The following is a 22,054-nucleotide window of genomic DNA, read 5'->3' on the forward strand; positions in this document are numbered from 1 at the left end:
TTTCTTCTGATTGGCTCTCTGGCGGATGTATGACTCCCCCCCCTTCATGCAGCCTCCAATCCTTCCCGCCCAAGGAGGCAAGAATCGTTTTCTGATTGGCCTATTCTCTTCGCACGTTCTAGTTCCGGTTCTGAGGTGGCGGCTGAAGCTGCAAGTGATTGGAGGGCTCTGCTCCGGAAGTGCTAGCTCCGGCGGGCCTAGCGGGGCGCCGAGCGCGGCGCAGTTGGGCACCATGGCGGCCCGGCTGGCTGTTAGCCGGTGGGTCGCTGCACGTGCAGCTGCCCGGAGAGGCCCGCTGGTCTCCTGCTGGAGGTGGTCTAGCGCCGTGGCGGACACCGTGTACGACGTGGTGGTGTCGGGTGGAGGCCTGGTGGGTGCTGCCATGGCCTGTGCCTTGGGTAAGCGCAGCTCCGGGGCGGTAGTGGCGGGGGTCAGGGCTGTGGAGCAGCGACGAGGACTGTGCGAGCCCTGGCATTGTTTGCCCGAAGTCTGATCTTTGCGGATCTTGCGGTCCCTGCCTAGAGGAGACCCAGGGCCCCAAGTCAAGCATTGGTTCTTCAGGGTTGCGAAGGGTCAAAAGTGGGAGGGGCCTTAGGAGTCCTTCCAGCGCGTGGGGAACCAGACCCGTCCAGGGTTATTTAGTCATGGGCACAGTTGGAAGGGATCAGGCATTGTAGCATTGGGCTAGGCGTTGTTTTTAAAAGAGCTTCATTGAGATATGATTTGCGTACTATAAAGCTCACTCACTTAAAGCATACAATTTAGTGATTTTTAATATATTCACAGAGTTGTGCAGCCATCACCACAATAAGTTTTGAAACATTTTCATCATCCCCAAAAGAAACCTGAAGCCGTTAGTAGTCACTGCCCATTTCCCCCAAAACTCCTCAACCCTAGGCAACCACTCATGTACTTTCTATCTCTATAGATTTGCCTTTTCTGGATATATCCATATACATGGAATCTACTTAATGTTTTCAAGTTTCATCCAGGTTGTGACATGTGCCAGTACTTCATTCCTTTTTATGGCTAAATAATATTCCATTGTGTGGATATACCACATTTAGTTTATTCGTTCATCAGGTGATGGATGTTTGGATTGTTTCCACTTTTGGGCTGTTACAAATAATGCTACTATTATCTTGTATACAAACTTTTGTATAGACATGTGTTTTTGGTTAACTTGGATATAGTCCTAGGGGTAGAATTGCTGGGTCATATAGTTAACTGTGTTTAACGTTTGGAAGAAGTGCTGGTATTCTAAAGTGGCTGCACCGTTTTACATTCCCACCAGCAATACATGAGGAGTCCAATTTCTCTACATCCTGGAGAGCACTTGTGTTACCTTTTTGTTTATAGTCATGGTAGTGGGTGTCAAGTGGTATCTCCTGGGGTTTTTTTTTTTAAAGATTTTATTTTTCTCCCCAAAGCCCCCCAGTACATAGTTGTGTATTTTTAGTTGTGGGTCCTTCCTGTTGTGGCATGTGGGACGCTGCTTCAGCATGGCTTGATGAGCGGTGCCATGTCTACACCCAGAATTCGAACCAGCGAAACCCTGGGCCGCTGAAGCAGGGCGAGTAAACTTAACCACTATCTCCTGGTTTTGATTTACATTTCCCTAATGACTACTGACGTTGGATATCCTTTCTTATGCTCCTTGGTCATTTGTAGATCTTCTTTGAAGAAATGCCTATCCAGAACCTTTGCCCATTTTTAAATTGGGCTATTTGTCTTTTTATTATTGAGTTGTAACAGTTTTTTATATATTCTGGGTACAAGTCCCTTATCAGATAAGTGATTTGCAAATATTTTCTCCCATTTTGTGGGTTGTTCTTTCACTTTCTTGAGGATGTCCTTTGAAGCACAAAAGTTTGAAATTTTGATGAAGTCTAACTTAGCAATCTTTTACCCCTTGTGCTTTTTGGTGTCATATCTAAGAATTCATTACCTAACGCAAAGTCACAAAGATTCACTCCTCTGTTTTCTTCTAAGAGTTTCATAATTTTAGCTCTTACTTTAAGCCTATGAGCTACTTTGAGTTAAACTTTGTGTGTAAGGGGAGGTAAGGACTTTGCTTTTGCATGTATAGTTCAGGCTGCTCCTCTATCTTGTGAGGTAGATATTATTTTCATATTTTATGTGAGGAAACTTGCTTAGCAAGTTTCAGTAAGGACCAGAGTCTCACAGCCAGGTGGTAGCAGAGTCAGAATTCGAATCCCAGCCACCCAGCTCCAGATTGTTTCCTGTTAACAAGTGTACAGTGACTTTTAGAAATTGGATTTGAGTTTTTTGGCCTGACAAATTAAAGGTGACTAATTGCATGGCGGTCTTTGTTGACTTCACGATCAGGAGATGACAGACACATCTTCCGTAGTGTTTCCTGCAACCGTAGGGGATAAGAAATGACAGGTACTGCCAAAGCTACTTCATTGTTTAAGCAATCAGAGTTTATTTGTGAGGGTAATAAAGTGAGGAAAAGAAAGGCAGAGAGCTACAAATCGGTACTTACGACATCCACACCACAATCAGCCAGGGAAGTCCCAAAAGGTTTGCAGCGGGCAGGAGTGCCGATTCTTCTGGTCTGGGGCAGAGCGTCCTCTCCTCAGTGAGACTCCTGTTTGTTCTTTGCTTTTGACTCTCTTTTATCCTAATGTTATCTGGGTTCTAACTTGGGGTTTCAGACATTTGGATACTTCGAGTTATTTCTTCTTGTTCCCATGGATGGGATGTTTCTATAGTTCAGTCAGGTGCCTGTTGGGGTGGCCAGCCCAGACAAGGAACATGACGCGGGACATATTCTTATTAACTTGTGCCTTGGAGTCAGGGTCGAAGTGGCCATCTCTGGCCCCTAGCCCAGACACTTTCTTTCATGTAGGGCCCAGGTCCCAGTGGCCCCGAAAGGTGGGGAGGTCAATGAACCCTGTACACCTAAGATGGGAAACTGGTGGGAAGTAATTCTTTGTATGAGCTAATGGGCTCATGGTAATTATGTAAAATAGTAATTACGTAAAATATTATCAATTATTGAACACTTGCTATGAATAGCATCTTTTGAAGTATTTTGCATACATTTTTACTTAATCCTTATAAGCAGCTTGATTGTAGATTGTGCAGATAAGTAAGTTAAAGCTCAGAAAGGTTAAGTAACTTGCACTCCAAAGTCAGTAATTAGGAGATACAAAGCGTTTCTGAGACAGATACAACTTTCTGGCAGGTATAGACCGTTGCTCCCTGACAGATATTTTGGTTGTACCTTTTGGTAAATGGGTTAAAATTGTGGTTCTCAGACTTGAGTGCATTTAAGAATCACCTGGGTTGTTTTGTTTTGTTTTTGAGTTTTGAATAACTAAGACAGGCACATATACAAAATTCAAAGGGAATTTTGAAACACAAAAGAGTATAGGGTATACACTATAAAGCATATAAAGTAAGACTTCTGTTTTTTATTGTTAGCCAGCCAGTTCTCCTCAAAGGCAATCATTGTTACTAGTTTGTGGGACATATTTTAAAAATGTGGATTCCAGGTTCCAGTTCCAGTGACTGATTCAGTTTGTCCAGATGGGGCCCAGGGCCAAATACCTCCGCAGATGGATACAGGAGGTCTGCAGACCACACTTTGCGAATGAGAAACACTGGGAAGAGCTTAATTGTCTTTTAGTGACTTTACCTCTTAATTTTTTCTACAATTCTGTATGATATGTACCTGAAACAATTTTCAATCTTACTAAAACTTTAGCGTTACAATGTTGGTGTTTTGTTATCTTTGTATTAATTTTTTCTTCCTATTTTGTACTTTTTCTCACCCTCTCCCCTGACGCTTCAAGGAGAGAAAGCGGCAATTCTTTTATAAATGTAAACAGAGAATTCTGTATTGTGACTATTTATTTTTCTGTCTCTTCCACAGAAGTATCAATTCTTAAAGTCAGGAGTGACTTTAAACAGACAATTACAGTATAGAATTCTCTGCTGAAGTTTACAAAAGAAAGGTCATGGGCGGAGTACCCCAGGTGATGAGAGTCACTGCTCTAAGTTGGTCAGAACTGCCAAACATAGGCTTACGAAAAACTGTTCGGCCACCGGCTAATTTCCTAAGAAAGCTCAGAGGAAATACTGAACGTAAAACACAGAAGCTGAAGCTCTGGGAGGGTTGGGAATCCGTCACGCAGATTGTCCAGTGAGCAAGCCTCTGCTTCTTCCTGTACAGCAGTTGAGACTGAGCAGTGTGAGAGGGAGACTGACCCTGAGCAGGTCCTCCAGCCCAGTGCTTGGGATTTTGTGCATGCTAATGTCCCCCTTGATCAGATATCCCAAAGAATATTCTTTGTTAATAGTTTATATGCTGATCAACTTTACTTTTTATTTCAACATCCTCTTAATTTTAGACAGCTGCTTTAAAAGTGAAAAATTTCCAATAGGCTCTTCATATTTCTCCATAAGTGAGTTTATGTTTTCCTTGATTCTTTTCTTCAAACTCAGATTAGTTTATGTTTTAGGCTTGAAATATCTATATTTCCTTCTCACATTGTTATTTGTAAATTATATTCTCTGGTATTTTTTTCTCCAAATGAGTATCCTAAAGTGTTACATTAAATAGCTAAAAAATAAAATATTGAACCTGGCTGTATTTTATAATAGTTCGGAAATGTAATGATTTTCCTTTTAGTTTCACAGTCTCTCATTTAAGAAAAATGTCTGGTAAGACATTGAGTATTTGCATTATGGATTGAGGAGCCATAAGAACAGAGATGGTTCTTGTCCCCAAGGAATTTAGAATCTAGCAAAGGAGAGATTTGTAAATAACTAATAGAAGGAAGAATGAAATGAAAGCTGCTCCAGAGAAACAAGCAACTGACCTGTCCTGGGGGAGAAGGTGTGTGGGTGTTTTATGAACGCTGCTGGGCAGGTGAGGCTGAGTGAGTAGGATCTGGAGGGGGCAGGTGTGCATTCTGGTGGAGTGGCTACTGCTAGATCAAGGTGATCAAGGCGTAGAGGTGTGATGGACCAGGAAGCAGTCCCCTCTCAGCAGAGTGTGGCGCCTGCTCCTGTCCTCCCACACAAAACTGCTTGATTGCTGCTGCCCGCAGGGCGGCCCACTCCACCTGGTGGACTCTCTTGTTCACTGCCTGGACAACTGGTTGACCTTGATTTTCTCACTTCCTTCATTGTATGTTAGAATAGTGCCATTCTTCTCATTTAGGTTCCAAAATATAAGGAGGGTGGAGGTTTGTGGGTTTTCTTTCCTCGTTATTAAGTAAAACCTGTAGTGCTGCTTCTCTCTCTGGTAATCGCATCACATTTTTTCCCTCCTTTCTTGGCAGCGGTGATTCCACTGCTTATCGTTTCCCTGTATCTTTCTCTGAGACACTGTGGAGGGACTGTCTCTTGTGCTGCAGTCACCCAGTGACAAAGTCCTCAAGTCCCCCTTTTAACTTTCTTACACAGATGTTTTAGGGCCAGATGTTTTAGGGGGGTACAATTGATGTATTTTTTGGCTTCCTTTTCCTTCTTTTACAAACTATAGTTTTTTATCCTTTATTTAATCTTGAGGCCGCAGTGACTTTGCTTATGAACTCTCTTTTTCTGTTGAACAAGATTTGTGATTTATAGTGACTTAATAGTTTGAAGACTGGAAATGTCTGGTGTTCAAATACCGCAGCCTTCCTTTTTTAACTTCATTCTTCCTCTGTAGGGAATTCTCTTGGCTTGTTATGGCTTTGCCGTTATTCACTTCTTTGCACATGGCACGTGGCGGACTGCCTGGAGAGGCCCTGCAGTCATGGGTCAGGTGGTTCGATGGCTGAAAGACTCCACATGGCGTTTCCTTTCCCTGCGCCCTGTAAGGAATTTGTATCTTGAGGGCTAAGGGTTTAGTTAATCTGTTGCTTCTCTTGGAATTGAGAAAGGGAATAAATTCTAATTTTCCTAAAATGATATATAATATTGCTTTTTTTTTTTTTTTTTTAGGATATGATGTTCACTTTTGTGACAAGAAAATCCTCTTGCTAGAAGTAGGTCCAAAGAAAGTATTGGAGAAATTGCCAGAAACTTACAGCAACAGAGTCAGCTCCATTTCCCCTGGCTCTGCAACCCTTCTCAGTAGTGAGTAGAAGATCCTCTCTCGTAGAACCAACATCCTATTTCTCTTGGCTTTCCAGTGTGTCCTAGGGCAGGGTCACTAGAGCATCTGGCGAGCAGGGAGCTCACCGAGGAGGGGTTGGGTTGGTAATCTTGTGCATAGCTGAAGATGAAGACCCCTGAAATTGTTAATGTGTCAACTCCCAGTCTGAGGAAGACATCCCTGCAATGTGTGGATCCATCATGCAGACTTTATGCGTGATGTTTTGTCATCATGAATTGGCGGGACTGAAACTGTGTGAATTAATTACGACCATTCATGGCTAGTACTGGCACCCTCTTCATTCCCAGAGTCCACCCTCTAGGGCACTAGGGAGCCTGCATGCTAAATGCCTTTGGGGTGTAGATGGATGTGTGCACATGGAACAATTAAAAAATTGTCTTTAGGTCTCTGCCAAATGTTACTCCCTCAGGCCATCGTATCTAGAACCACCATATCTAAAATTAGACTCTCCATCACTCTTTAGCCCCTTATACTGCTTTATTTTTCTTCATAACCCTTACTATGCCTGACATTATATTATGTATTTGTTTTTTGTTTTCTGTCTCTCCAATAAGAGTGTCAGCTGCAGAAGGGCAGGGACTTGGTCCCTTTGATTCCCACTGTATGCTCAGTACCTAGAGTTGTATCTGGCACATAGTAGGTGCTCAATAAATGTTTCCTTAGTTACCCAATCTGTTTAGTACTGTGGAGTTGAAAAAAAAAAGTTAAAAAACAACAAATAGTCTTTATCCAGAGAGTTTGTGACTTCAATACGATGATGAAGAAAAAGAAAAATATGGGTTTGGTTTCCTTTTTTATTTCTCCTGCTTTAATGTTTTGGGTTTTTTTGTTTTTTTTTTGAGAAAGATTAGCCCTGAGCTAACATCTGCTGCCAATCCTCCTCTTTTTGCTGAGGAAGACTGGCCCTGAGCTAGCATCCATGCCCATCTTCCTCTACTTTTATATGTGGGACGCCTGCCATAGCATGGCTTGCCAAGTGGTGCCATGTCTGCACCCAGGATCCGAACTGGTGAACCCCAGGCCGCCGAGAAGCGGGATGTGGGAACTTAACCACTGCACCACCAGGCCTGCCCGTCCCTTGCTTTAACATGATTTGACTTTTTGATCATGAACTCATGCTGGGTCATTTTTCATGCTGTATCACCTGAACTGGAGAACAGAGTAGCTTAGCTCCTAGCATGAAACAGGATTGAAGTGGAGAGTATTTTTTTGTTATTGGAGAACACTGAAAACAACCTCTTACTTAACAAGATGGAGGGATAAAGGGGAGCCCAGGAAGGAAGTGGGTCCCTGTGAGATTGCTCTGGTCTGTATACAGATTCTTTGTTTTATAGGTTTTGGTGCCTGGGACCACATCTGCAACATGAGATACAGAGCCTTTCGGCGAATGCAGGTGCCTCCTTTATCACTTTTGGCAAGATATCTTGGTCTGCCTTGTGTTAAGATATGGGAGTCTATGTTCTTCAGGTTTTCTGTGAATGTGGGAATAATCTCAGTCCACACTCAGTCTAAGGAATTGTGGGAAGCATTCCCAAGAGAATTTTCTTCCTACCTTATATCCTGCCAGAGGGACTGACAAGTTGATTTTTCTGATTCTGTCACTGGGGAAAGCAATACTCAATTTCTGATTGGAGTAGTGTTTCCTTTTCTTTGGATTATAATACAGTCTTTCCCTTTATGTTTCCAGGTGTGGGATGCCTGCTCGGAGGCCCTGATAGTGTTTGATAAGGATAATTTAGATGACATGGGCTATATAGTGGAAAACGATGTCATCATGCACGCCCTCACTAAGCAGTTGGAGGCTGTGTCAGGTGAGGCATCCATCTCTTCCATCTTGCTTTCACTCTCTGGAAGGGGAACTGCTTCACAATTCTAGTACTTACTGGAAGAAATGATCCCTTCTACAGATACTGAATGTCCACCATAAAGAAACCCTCTGATGGTTATTTCAGGGGGGTTCTTTTTCTACACCTTTATTCAGGTATAATTTGCATGCCATAAAATTCACCCATTTTAAGTGTACAATTCAGTGGTTTTTAGTATATTTATAGAGTTGTGCCACCATCACCACAATATCATTTTAGACCTTTTCTCTCGCCTCAAAAGGAAACCTTGTGCCCATTTACAGTCATTCCCCATTGCCATCCCCAGCCCCTGGCACCACCAATCTACTTTCTGTCTTTTGGGTTTTGCCTATTCTGGACATTTAATATACATGGATAGAATCATACAATATGTATTCTTCCGTGTCTGACTTCTCTCACTGAAATTTTTTTTTTGAGGAGGATTAGCGCTGAGCTAACTACTGCCAATCCTCCTCTTTTTGCTGAGGAAGACTGGCCCTGAGCTAACATCCATGCCCATCTTCCTCTATTTTATACGTGGGAAACCTGCCACAGCATGGCTTTTGCCAAGTGATGCCGTGTTTGCACCCAGGATCCGAACTGGTGAACCCCGGGCCGCTGAGAAGCGGGACGTGCGCACTTAACGGCTACGCCACCGGGCCAGCCCCTCACTAAACATGGATTTTTGAGATTCATTCATGTTATATAGCATGTATCAGTACTCCATTCTTTTTTTTATTACCAAATAGTATTCCATTGTGTGGATATACCACATTCTGTTTATCCATTCATCAGTTGATGGGCATTTGGGTTGTTTCCATTTTTGGTGATTATGAATATATGAACATTTGTGTACAAGTTTTTGTGTGGATGTATGTTTTCATTTCTTCTGGGTGGATACTTAGGAGTAGAATTGCTAGGTCATATAATAATTCTGTGTTTAACATTTTCATAAACTGCCGAACTTTTTCAAAGAGGCTGCACCATTTCATTTTCCCACCAGTAATGTACAAGGGTTCCAGTTTCACCAGACCCTTTTTTAAAATAGCCATCCTAGTGACTGTGAAATGGTGTCTAATTATAGTTTTGATTGTACTTCCTCGATGACTAATAATGTTGAGCATCTTTTCATGTGCTTATTGGCTATTTGTGTATCTTCTTTGGAGAAATGTCTATTCAAAATCTTTTACCCATTTTAAAATTGGATTATTTGTCCTTTTATTTTTGAGTTATGAGTTCTTTATATATTCTGGATATAAATTCCTTGTCAGATATGATTTGCACATATTTCAGGGTTGTTCTAGAGAGAGAAAAGTTGGAAGCAACTTAAGTGCTTTTTGATGTAGGATAGTAGCTCATCCATGTAATGAACTTCTCTGCAGCTTTTAAAGACAATTTAGATCTAATATTTAGTCACTTAGAAATGTGTCTTATATTTGTGAAAAAAAGTATGTGTCCTGTGATCCCATTTGTGTGTGAGAGTGTGTGGGTGTGTGTGCATATACACGCATGGGAGATCATCTGGAAAACTATTTGGCAAAGGTTTAACTGTAGTTGTCTCTGAGTGGTATGATTAAGGGTGATTTTTTTCCTCCTTTTGAACCTTTCTTTGTTGTTCAGACCTTTGTAGTGAGATATCATTTTTATGATCAGAAAAGTAATATGATTTCCAGTGGGAAGAAAAATCTTATGAAATCCAGAACTTGTTTGAGCCTATGGTATCCCCAGCTCCTTTGCTCTGAAAGCACATTGGGTTCATTTCTGCATAGAGTGAAACTAGAGGAGCAGGAGCGTGAAGGCAGGAAGAGAGAGTGCCTGGCGCAGGCTGGTAATGCAGTGGGAACTTACCTCTGGTTTTTTTTTTTGACACTGATTCATCCCTGTGACTTCTGTCATTTATCAGTTCTCAGACCATAGCATTGATCACATGAGTTATTTTTTAGATTTTACTTTTCTTGTTTAAGAGTAAATGATAAGAGACAGCTCTCCTGGGACTTTGCTTTAGGTTTAGTTCTGGCTTTTTCCTCAGCTTGTGTGGGCCGCCTTTCTAATGTTTGTTTTTTTCTCTTCTGACCTCCCTAGACCGAGTGACGGTTCTCTACAGGAGCAAAGCAGTCGGCTATACCTGGCCTTACTCATTTCCCATGGCAGACTCCAGCCCTTGGGTTCAGATTACCCTAGGTGATGGCAGCACCCTCCAGACCAAATTGTTGGTAGTTGAAGATTCTTATTTTGCCAGGGGTCTTGCATATCCACATCTTATCCTGGATTCTAGGGCCTCTAGTTTCGGATCTAAGCTATAGTTGAAGTTAATTTTAGGCAAAACTTTTGGTTGTAAGGACCAGTGCCACTCAAACCAGCTCAAGTTAAGATGGTCTTGTAAATCCTGTACAGGAAGCAATCTCCTGGGCTGTCTTAGGTCATGAAATAAAGGATAGCCAGCCTCACAGGGACAAGAACCAGAGTGTCAGAAACTGAGGCTGTTCTCTCCCTTTTAGGAGTCCCTGCAGTCACTCATCTCCTTTCATCTGGCGTTTGTTTCTCTCCTTCTGTTCGTCAGCTTCCCCTTTTACGTAGCCGCCATTCCTAACCTCACATTAGGACTGTTCGGCTCCAGTGCTTACTTTATTGCTAATTCAAATATCCGGAGAATTTGGCTCAGTTTAACCTATGGCTGGCAACTCTTGGATCAGATGTCCAGCTTTGGTCCATTAGCTGAGGCTGGGGTCACATATGTAAGGCTGCTCCTCTAAGGCTGCAAATGAGGCAGGCATGATATAAAGTTACCTGCTGTGATAAAAAGCAGGCTTGCCAACAGTTGGAACCAGAGAAAACTTTTAGGAGGCAGAGACAAATTTCTGGAACAGTTTCACTTACTAAGAGGTCGTAAGACTTAGCAGGCTCTTGTTTCCATGCAGATTGGTGCAGATGGTCACAACTCAGGAGTACGGCAGGCTGCTGGAATCCAGAATGTTAGCTGGAACTATGACCAGTCTGCTGTCGTCGCTACTCTGCATTTATCAGAGGTAAGATCCTGAGTCCACCATCTGGGGACCCCACTTCTCTTTAATAGGTACTAGGTACTTCTCACAGAAATTCTTTCTCTACTGTAGGCCACAGAAAACAACGTAGCTTGGCAGAGATTTCTTCCCTCTGGGCCCATTGCTCTGCTCCCGGTAAGAAGTCCTTCTGGCTAGTCTGCTTAAACATCTCCAGCCTTCCTCTTTTAAGACTTCACTTTCTTTCAGTCTTTTTTTTTTGTAAGATTTTATTTTTCCTTTTTCTCCCCAAAGCCCTCGGTACATAGTTGTATATTTTTAGTTGTGGGTCCTTCTAGTTGTGGCATGTGGGATGCCGCCTCAGCATGGCTTGATGAGCGGTGCCATGTCCGTGCCCGGGATCTGAACCAGCGAAACACTGGGCCACTGAAGCAGAATGCACGAACCCAACCACTTGGCCACGGGGCTGGCCCCTCCCTTTCTCTCAGTCTTTTTCTGGTTTCAGGGGAATATGCTCAGGCTAGCTTTGTTTCCTCTTCTTATCTTCCTTTATGCTTGAGAGCTCCCAAGAACAGAAGTTTTAGTCCTTAGTATTGATGGTCTTCCTTTGACGCAGCTCTCAGACACCTTGAGTTCCTTGGTTTGGTCCACATCCCATGAGCACGCAGCAGAGCTGGTCAGCATGGATGAGGAAAAGTTTGTGGATGCCATTAACTCTGCCTTTGTGAGTATCGGCTTGTCCAGCTGATGATGTGTTGCAGGGTAGATAGAGAAAGGTGGTTTTGAGTAAAGAAGGGAATAACCAACCAGCTGCCCCTTTGTAGCTGTAACGCTTGATCTGGATTACATGGAGGAGGGTGTTCAGGGAAATGCAGAACAGCAGAAATTAATAACTTGTGTGCTCTTCTGAGGGTTGTAGGCTACTGTTAGGCTATCTGAAAACAGCTGCCTGGGTGGTAGTTACTTGGATAAGTAACTTTTTCTGAAGCTGTGATACTTGGATCATTTTGAACAGCTCGTCTAGGTTCCCAGTACCTGAACCTTTGCAGCCTGATTCATCACAGTGTTCGTGGGGAGGGGCTGAGCACATTTCAGCAGGGGGCGTAAGAGTAAGCTTTGTAAACAGACAAGGGGTCAGTACTGGTTTTACCTGTTAATATCCTGAAAAATGGAAATAGTATCACCAACCTCTCAGGGTTTAATAATAATAATTAGTAATAGTAATGAAAGTCTTTTAAAATGAGAGAATTTATGTAAAATGCTTGTAACATACCTAGTATATTAGAGATGCTCGACAAATGGTAATAATTATTCTGGAGTAGACACAACCTTTAGATAACGTGGGCACCCATATTTTTGGGCTTAAGTGCCACATTTATCTGAATTCACTAATAGTAATAATTGGTAACATTTGTTGAGTGCTTACTACGTGCTAGGTACAGGCGCTGAGTTCTGTGTGTATTTGTGTATTTAATTCAGTGACCCTTTGAGATAGGTACTATTATTAGGCCCATTAGAGAGAGGGGTAACTTACCCAAGGTCATACATCAAGTGGCAAAGCTGGATTCTGAAACCAGACTGGGCCTCGAGCCTGTGCTTTTAACCACCGAACTGCACAACCTTACTAATGACTTCACACTGGTTTACACTGAATTACTTGAGCTCTACTGCTCTGTAGTAGCAATAAGCATAAAAGGAACTGAACATACTGAAGTGGCTTCCAAGATAAATGTGAATGCTACCCCTCTCTGAGTCATTTAGCATATATTCCTGGCACAGGCCTTTGCAGCATATTCATTCAGCAACAGTTACAAGTGCCTTCTATGTAGAGGGCTCTGGAGATAGAGAGACAAATGAGACACAGTCCCTGCTTTCAGGAAGCTCGTAGTCAAGTGAGAGAGAAAGATAAATAAATGACAATTTCAGTACAGTGGTAGAAGTATGCATAGGATGCTATGGGAGCACAGCAGGGTTTGGAGGGAGGTTTACAAACAGAGGTGACAGCTTCTGGATGCTCTGAGATGTTATCCTGGTGAACTAGTAGTGGGAGAACATTCTAAGCAGAGGGGGATGTCAGAGGCAAGGAGATGTTGCAGAATGGGCTACACTGTGGTTGGCATATGGTTATTGAGGGTGGGGATCAATGAAAGGTGAAGTTCAGAGGTAGGCAGGGGCAGCTGGTGAGCAGTTTGATCCTAAAATCTGTGAGGAGTGATGGGAAGTTATGTTTTGCATTTGTTTGAGGGGCTTATCATTTGTGGTCCAGATCACTTTAAGCATGTTAGGTAGCATTATCCTTGGCTTTGGTTATAAAAAAGTTTTCCTTGTTGAATTTTTAATTCCCTGCTAGTCACTGATGAAATTTTACTTTGTTTGTTTTGTGGCTGATGCTGTTCAGTGGAGTGATGTTAACCACACGGACTTCATCGACTCAGCTGGCACCATGCTGCACTATGCGATTGCCTTTCTGAAGCCCACTAAGGTCTCAGCTCGCCAGCTGCCCCCAAGTGTAGCCAGGGTGGATGCCAAAAGCCGAGCACTATTTCCTCTTGGGTTGGGACATGCTGCTGAGTACGTCCGGCCTCGGCTGGCGCTCATTGGGTAAGATAATAAGAGAGCAGGGCTGCTCCCGTCTCACTCTGCTCCTGGAGGCCACACCTGAACTTTTCTTTATTCATAGGGATGCAGCCCACAGAGTCCATCCACTTGCAGGACAAGGGGTCAACATGGGCTTTGGGGATATCTCCAGCTTGGTCCACCACCTCAGTACTGCAGCCTTCAATGGGAAAGACTTAGGTAAGGATTCAGGTATCTTAAACAAGTATCCAGAAGTAATGTAGTTAGGGAAGATCAGGACCCCAAAATGGCTCTCAGTAGCCAGATGTGGTGGACATAAGTGTATCTGGTTTGCTAGGAAAGAAAAGCTCACTGTTGGATTAGGGATTTAACCTGTCCTCTTTCCTCCAGGCTCCATGAGCCACCTCACAGGTTATGAAACAGACAGACAGCGTCACAACACTGCTCTTCTGGCTGCTACTGATGTGCTAAAACGGCTCTACTCCACCAATGCCACTCCACTTGTGCTGCTCAGGACGTGGGGCTTGCAGGCCACAAATGCAGTCTCTCCACTCAAAGTAAGAAGGCGCTCACGGCTCTCCAAGAATCTTGCTGAGGATTCACTTTGCCAATGACTGTTAAATTCTTTGAATTAATTTTCTTGCCTATAAAATTATGGTCTCTGTCTACCTTCCCCAGTGGTTATGAGCAAAGAGTCTTTGCTGGGCTTGTGGGTGCTCGGGCCCACAACTAAGCAGGACCTTTATATAAGGAAGGGCTTAAAGTAGTCAGTAGGGATTTTTTAAAGATAAAGATGTTTAAGCTACTTTTGCTGCTTGGCCAGCTTCTTTCCTGAGAAACTTCCCCTTAAAGACACTTTGGAGGAACTTTTGGGAGGTATCTCTCTGGATCTTTTGCTAAGTTTTTGCTTTAATCACTTTGGATATTTTAAAGTATTTTCTTTACCTGCCCTCACACTTTAGTGTCAGAGTTTATCACTCACTTTGTTTCATTTTTCTCCAGGAACAGATTATGGCCTTTGCAAGCAAATGAATGCTCCCCTTCTGGAGATTATGTGGATGACAAAAGAACATCCTTTCCCAAGACCATCATATATTCTCAAGATTTAATTTAATTTAATAAATTTACTTAACCTTAGAATTTTCCAGTCTCTTTTTCTCCTCTGCTTAATGGGCCTGTGGACTCCGAAAATGAGTGATAATTTGCTATGAGGAGGACATATCAACCAAGTCAAGAAAAAAACCCAAAGGAAGACTCTTCTGATTTGGTTGAAAAGAGCTTTTTATTACTAAAACAAAAATCATTGAGGTGCTGTCTCATTCATTTTCACTTGTTAACAATCCTTTCTAAAGAGATTTATACAATTGGCTTTTTTTATGCTGGTTGTAAATTTATACAATTGTGGGTTTTTTGATAAAGACAATTAGAAATATTTGATACATTTTTGTTAGAATTGCTGTTTTAAGATTAACATTAGAATGCAAATTAAACAGATTGTTTTAACCTTTGTTATAGGTGCACTGGACTTTCTGAAAAGAAAACCACATCTTATTAATGCTAGTTATTACTTCCTCTTTACAGCACCAGATTTCAATTTTATTTATAGTTCCTCTCTGGGACACCACTGTCTGTTCAGTAATAAAATGATAAATAATTTCATTGCACAGGTTTGAAGACCTCAGGAACTAGGTCAAAAGGGAAACTCTGATTAGCAGCAGAATTTCATATTTGGTGGCAGACAGGTGGCCAACTTGGGCATAGGGCACGGTGTTTTGCTGTGGGTTTTTGTAGAGCTACCTTCACAGTATCAGAGATGCGTCTTGAAGAGATTTGTTTTTTTTTTTTTAAGATTTTATTTTTTCCTTTTTCTCCCCAAAGCCCCCAGGTACATAGTTGTATATTCTTAGTTGTGGGTCGTTCTAGTTGTGGCATGTGGGACGCTGCCTCAGCGTGGCTTGATGAGCGGTGCCATGTCCGCACCCAGGATCCGAAGTGGCGAAACCCTGGGCCGCTGACGCGGAGTGCGCGAACTTAACAACTTGGCCACAGGGCCAGCTCTGGGAATAATTTTTGAAGGCATAAGAAGTTTGTTACCACAGGGGAGCTGTTCAGGCAAATGTGGAAATTTTATAAGGTACGAGAGTAAAAAAGTGACAATGTCACAAACCTTCCTGGAATCTCAGGAAAAATGTGCCCAGAATAAAAGATAGCAGTTACTGTGAAAAGCTATGTGACTGACTACTGGCAGAGTCAGAAAGGTCAGTGTAGGGAGAAATGGTCATCCTTCATCAAAAAATAGAAAGGCAACCCAGATAAGGAGAACATGGACTCTCCAAATGTATGCAATCACAACCAGGTAAGATAGGAAGAATTTTAAGGCACACCTTGCAAGGACCTCTATAACCCATAGAGGATGTTCTTCAGATGCTGATGGTGACAAACATCCACTATGTTCCAGGCCATGTCCTAAGTAGTTGAAGTATATAAACACATTTACAGAAAGGTAACTTAACCAGCAATGTTTAGACTCTGTAGGACCCCTTAAGAGGCCCAGAAGGTACACTAAGGGGCAGAAAGGACATTATAGACAAATCATTTTTCCTAAGAAATATAAATTGTCACTTCAGATTGTTCTTAAAATGGATAAATTGGTTAATTCTCCAGATGTTCTTTTGATAAGATTATCAAAATACGTATAGATGAATTTCTGGAGTTATGCATATAATGCATCTACACAAGAGTTCTGAAGATATTTGGGATGACCAAAGGAGTATGCTGAGCAACACATGGCCCCGGTTTATAAGAAAAGCTTCAGAGGCAAGCTGTGGTATAAAGACCTGGGACTCTTACCTCTCTGGACCCATCAAGCTGGAGGAGTCTTTAGTTAACACAGCTTATTACCTCTTGGGAAAACAAGAGGAGAGGAATACAAGAGGAAATGGTCTCTCCCTAATCATGGGAACAACATTTAGCGTATGATGATTGGTTCTAGCACCCTACTTTTCTGACAAAGATGGTAAGAAGCCATGTGGTATATTAAAGAAGAGACCATAAAGGACTTGGGAGGAGTTTTCTTCAAAAGACTGAAAGGCTATGGAAGGAGAGAAGAGAGCAAAACTAAGACCAGTGAGAAGAAGCTGGATTTCAGCTCAATATAAGGAGGGGTTTTTTAACATCAGTGCAGTCCCCAAATGGAATGAGCTATCAGAAAACATGCCTAAATAGAAGCTGAATAATAACCAGTTAGAAATGTTATGGGAATTCTGCAATGAGTAGAAGATTGGATCATAGTGTTGGGCTGTTTCTAACTCTAAAGACTTTATTTCATTATGTATAACAATTTTTTTGAGGAAGACAATAGGTATAAAGGTGACCTTGTATAATAAAAGTCAGTGTGAAGACTCTGAAGAAATTCCACATTGAATTAAAAAAAAAATCCAAAATTTGGGGATTGAGGATGTAGAAATTTGCCTAGTTACTTAAACATATCAGATGTTAAGTCTTTATTGATTCAATGGAATAACTTTAAAAAATAAGTTTCCCCAGGAACTGGTGTGAGGGCCAGGTATATTTAATATCTTTTGTGAGAAAGTTGAAAGCGAGAGTCTACTGTAAAAGCTACAAGTTTGGGGAGGTACAAACTCTGCGGGAAAGGAGCTGGAGGTAAAGAGCCAAGGCAGAGGAGGCAGATGACAGGAAGATCTTTCAAATCCAAGAGACTCGAGTGGGCAGAGAGCAGCAGATGATGGTCATGTGGGAAAGTGCAAGATAATGAATTTTAGGGGAAATAATTCACAAAATCAAGAGCTCTGAGTATTCAAACTCAAAAAGAGAATCCACTTTTTATTTCTTAGACATACAAAAAAAACGAGTTTAGGATGACAAATTACTATAAACATTAGCCTGCTAGGAGGTACTGGCACTGAATACACACACATTCCTATAAGGTTAGACATGTTCATTAATCTCAGGATTGACTGATAAAAAGTTGATTAAAAAAAGGTGACATACAAGGCAGACACACCCTCCCAAAACGCGTCCCTAGAGACTTGATGGCCTCCTTTCTTAAGACTGGGATCTGCCCAGTTACGGTTGCTTTCCATCCTGCTAAGATTTAGCATGGCTGTCTGCTGGCTGATTGGAGCTAGCACAAAGCAGGATCACACAACTTGAGATATGGTACTTTTTCTCCCCCTTAAATTATACATGAAAAGAGTGTACCTCCCCAAACTTGTAGCTTTCACAGTAGACTTTTTCAGGGGAGATGGGTGGAGGTAAGTGTGGGACAGGGTAGAATGTAGGAGGAACAAAAAAACCTGGTATTGATAGGGCATGGGATTGCAATCATTCAGCTTAGTTTAGCAGGTAAGAGGAAAATTAAAATATTCAAAGGAATGAGGCACTCAAAAGGTTGAAATGAGAATTTTCTTTGGTTTCCAGGGACCTGTCCCTGGGCTCTCCAAGGTTAAGTTCCAAAGCTGTTCCTTTTGGCTATCACACAAGGAATCTCAAAGATTTAGACTCTGGTGCCAGCTGTGCACACAGAATGGTTAGATAACAGTTCACATTAGATGTGTAAAATTAATTAAATCCAGATCTCTAGACTTAAGGGCAAAACCTGTCTACAAAAGCCCCTCACTCCTGATGAAACCAGCTGCTGGGCTTCAGTCTAGGCTGTCCCCAGACTAGCTCAGAACATGGCTGAGTCCTCTCTCCTTCTCCCTTTAAAAAGGTTGTTGGTGAATGCAGGCCTCAGAGGAAGGGTTTGGCCTCAGTTGGAGATGCCCAGAGACTGCAGCAGATGAAAGGTGGCCCCCAAGGCCCAGCCTGTCTCTATGTTGTTCACTTTCTTTGCAAGCTGTTGGGGAAGAGAAAAAAAAGTTCACATTTTCATTCAATTTTCAACTCTAAGAAGCATGACATGGGCAGAGCATATCTGCAAAGATCATCCACAAAGCCAAACCAAGGCAAAACTGAGAGTAGCCAGTCTTGGAGACTTTCCACTACCCCTCTCTGTAAGTTTCCCTCCCGCCATAGCCTATCACCCCTACACCTGCCAGTTGGATCCCTGTATCTTCTGGCCAGGAAGTGGTCCCACCCAAGCCTTCTACACAGGCTTCTAAACTCTTTCCCTAATCCTTAAACTAAATATAACAGGAGTTGGGAATAGATTTAGGGATAGGAAAAGAACATACTAAACTTCTCAATTCATACTTTATAAGCAACTGCATCTTCTTAAGCACTAATGGTAACCAACCAAGGCATTTAAGGCATTCTAGGCCAGGTTGTGCCTCAATTAGTTCAGTGACCTTGGGCAAAGTTTAGACCCAATTTCCTAACCACATAACAAAGGGATTAGATTAGTGTTTATCAAATTGTGTTTTTCACAATCCTAGGGGATCATGGAAAAGACTTCAAAGAAGGAAGGGAGGCCAAGTGGTGAAGGAGTTCCAGGCCCCCTATCTGCTTCAATCCGATAGCTCCACTTTTATCAGTTTACTGGCATTCTGCATAAGCTTTTGTTGAATAAAGATGCTACCGCCACCACACACATAAAACGTTTGGAAACCAATGGATTGATTTTATTCTTTCCTTCTAGTACTAACTTCTTATGACACAATACTTATCTGTGTTGACCTGATGAATCTAGTCTAGTCACTGTGCCCAAAACTAGGAAGAATGGCATGTGAATCATTATCTTGAGGTTTAGTCTGAGACACCTGCGTCAAATTGGGAGTGTCCCCCCACACCAAATGCTCTTCCTGTGTCCTCAGGACTGGGCTGACAGTCTGGGGATACAGGTGCTGAAGTGAAGTGATCTCTGGGACGGGACTGTCCACTCCTGATTTAAATTCTGCTGCCATTGAAATCAGAAAGACTAAAAGGATGCCAACACTGGAAATAGCAGAAAATTGTCCTTAAATAACTTGGTTAATATTGATGCTTAATTAGAGGAAGTTGTTAACTTAGTATGTATTGAGGGCTTAGGATGACCTCTCTTATCTGTAAATCTATCCTCAATTGGTGTGAAATGCCTACGGAAATAGTGACACCAATATTAACAACTTACTATGTGCATTGTGCTTTAAATGCATTATCTCAATTTTCATAGCAGCCCTACGAAATAGGTACTCTAAGGATCCCTGTGTTTTGGATGAGGAACCTAAAAGTTAGAGAGGGGGAGTAAATCATCTAACGTTACAGAGCTAGTAAGCTTGCAGAATCAGAACTTGAACCCAGATCTGATGGCCAACAGAGCCAATGCTTTAAACACTACACTATACTGACTCTACTGGCAAGTAACTCTTCTGTGTTAGGCACTTTAAATGCGATGTTCTTGGCAGATACAACACATTAAATCCAAATACTTTAGTAAAAATGAGTTTATGAAATCTGTATAACACAAGAAGTGGGGCAATGTAAACCCATCTGGAACTGAGGAAACAGGAAGGGGAAGTGTGGCACAAGGGAAGGTAGGGGGTGCTTCAAAGACAAAATACAGTCTACTTACTTGACCCCAAAGTTCAAAGTTGCCTTGTCCCATAGCTATATTTTTGTCACATCTCCTCTTATAGACTATATGCTATTTGAGAACAAAGATTACATCTTAATCATCTTTGTAACTATAATGTACAATAATTCAATTATGGTAGCGAAGACATGAAAATAATGAAATGGATGATGTGTTTAGAATAGATAAATAAATTACTACAGATAAAGTTGTGCTTCCGTGTGCTGAAACAGATGGAAAGAGATAGGAAGATAAAGAGTGACCCAAGATTCAAGAGGCGTTAAACATACAAGGCACACATAAAATCTGTATGACATACTACATATATGCAAGGCAGTCGATATTCATGAGGTCTTAAATCAGCCACTCATTGGTGACACTCTTCTGGTCCCTCATGTCCTCTGCCAAGTTAAACCATCTAATGGGCTAATGAGTGAGCTAATGCTACCACCAGGGTACTTGCCTCTATGCCTCTTCAAATAGAGCAAGTTTGTGTGATGGCCCCAGGCACCTTCTGTCCTTATGCCCCCTTGATCAAATTTCAGCTCTAGTACTTGTAACCATACTATCAGTGGCAGAGGGAGGCAGAACAGACTAACTCAGGATTGAGGAAGTGTAGCACTTCCAACCTGCTTGCACCCTATCCTGTGTGTTCACCTATCCTATCTCTTTCCCCTTGCTTCTCACCCTGGGTTTTGAAATTGATTTAATAATAAACCATGTGACTTGGGCATCTTAATTTGGGCTGCAAGCCTTTCTGCTCTGTGACCTCTGGGATAGCTTGCCTGGTTATGTATTTAGAAGCTGCTGTTGCATCAACGTAATTTCCCGCATTCATGGTGCCTGGCACAGTGCCTTGTCCATAGCCTGAATGAAAATACCTCATAATTCTACCTAGAGCCACTCTGATTACTAAACAAGTTCTTAACTCTTTCTTCCCAACTCCAAATAAGAAGACTGTTATGCGACTTTGGTAACCTCGTTCTTACCTGTAAGATGGTGCTGTCTGCAAAGCCAAAGCCGTCCCTCAACAAGGCTGTGATGTAGCTGAGATCCATGCACAGGAAAGGACTGCCCGAGGTGAAGTTTTCCAAGTTATCACACACTGAAGGGGAGAGAGAGTTCAAGTTTATGGCCAGCTGAGAGGTGTATGATTTTCTCTAAACATAGACTTAAAATAAACAAAGCAGAATTCTTCATTCTCCATCTCCCAGATGTCTAGGAGTCTTAGAGGCTAGAACTGTGCATTGACAGCTTCTATAAGACTGCAGCTTCTTAAGAACTTGCACATTTCTGATGTTACATCTTATCTACTCAAATGTGCATGGGCCCTAGTTTATTTGCTAAATTTCTATGACTTGGGGATCATTCAACTAAGTCCTTTAAATATTATTAATGATAAGGCCTAGAAGACAGGGCAAGTGTCTTTGGGGCCCTACTTTGGGGCCACTGGATAAGATCATTTATTTGTATTTTTGATGGACTCTCTCAAGGAAGCCTCTGTGACTATTGTCCCATATATTTTGGTGTTCAGTGTTTCATTAACTGATAGCACTATTTTAATTTAAAAAAAAAAAAGGAAGGAAGAAATGCAGAAGGAAGAAAAGGTTTTCACCATTTCCGGAGAGCCTCTTATATTCTCATATATTCTTTGCCACTTAATGCTTTTAGCTCTTGGCAAAGACAGGAAACCAGCCTTCTGAGAGGCTTTCTGCTGACTGGTGCTTTAGGTCACTTTAAGGTCACTGGAATTGGCAGGCACAGTCTCATGAGTCGCCTTCAAGGGCTGCCACTGACACTTACCTTCCCTTGCTTTTCTTTCAAAATCTTCAACTTTTAAAACACCCCCCTTTTCATAATCTGAAATGAAACAGAACAGTAGCTGATGTCAAAAGCCTTTAAGAAAACAAAGAAATTCATCCTAGTGATATTTATAATAATGAAAAACTGGAAATAAAATTTACAACGTTAGAGAACTGGATAA

The 22,054-nt window shown here is 42.0% G+C and overlaps 2 protein-coding genes across 34 annotated transcripts in view; one reads left to right on the forward strand and one right to left on the reverse strand.

Moving 5' to 3' along the window:
- Window positions 1-25: 25 nt before the first annotated feature.
- On the forward strand, window positions 26-14,696 carry COQ6 (coenzyme Q6, monooxygenase). Of its 3 annotated transcripts, XM_008534812.2 has the most exons (12): window positions 26-398; window positions 5,965-6,099; window positions 7,474-7,532; window positions 7,827-7,950; window positions 10,066-10,196; window positions 10,902-11,009; window positions 11,097-11,159; window positions 11,599-11,706; window positions 13,381-13,583; window positions 13,663-13,778; window positions 13,950-14,116; window positions 14,562-14,696. In XM_008534812.2, exons 1-12 carry the CDS (start codon window positions 26-28, stop codon window positions 14,589-14,591), a joined length of 1,617 nt encoding a protein of 538 aa, XP_008533034.2. In that variant the 3' UTR covers window positions 14,592-14,696. The 3 variants fall into 3 exon arrangements, with proteins under 3 accessions (XP_008533034.2, XP_070449948.1, XP_070449947.1); XM_070593847.1 differs by lacking the exon at window positions 13,950-14,116; XM_070593846.1 differs by lacking the exon at window positions 10,066-10,196 and having other exon boundaries at window positions 261-398.
- Window positions 14,697-17,375: 2,679 nt separating this feature from the next.
- Window positions 17,376-22,054, reverse strand: part of ENTPD5 (ectonucleoside triphosphate diphosphohydrolase 5 (inactive)) — a 31,999-nt gene continuing 27,320 nt past the window's right edge. For all 31 annotated transcript variants that reach the window (XM_070593865.1, XM_008534813.2, XM_070593867.1 and 28 more), the window contains 3 exons: window positions 21,874-21,930; window positions 21,060-21,175; window positions 17,376-18,417 (listed from right to left, as the gene is read on the reverse strand). In XM_070593865.1, the coding sequence (XP_070449966.1) occupies window positions 18,331-18,417; window positions 21,060-21,175; window positions 21,874-21,930 (260 nt within the window). In that variant the 3' untranslated portion in view covers window positions 17,376-18,330. The remainder of the gene's footprint in view (window positions 18,418-21,059; window positions 21,176-21,873; window positions 21,931-22,054) is intronic.

The sequence above is a fragment of the Equus przewalskii genome, chromosome 25, assembly GCF_037783145.1.
Source record: "Equus przewalskii isolate Varuska chromosome 25, EquPr2, whole genome shotgun sequence".
Classification (NCBI taxonomy): Eukaryota; Metazoa; Chordata; class Mammalia; order Perissodactyla; family Equidae; genus Equus; species Equus przewalskii.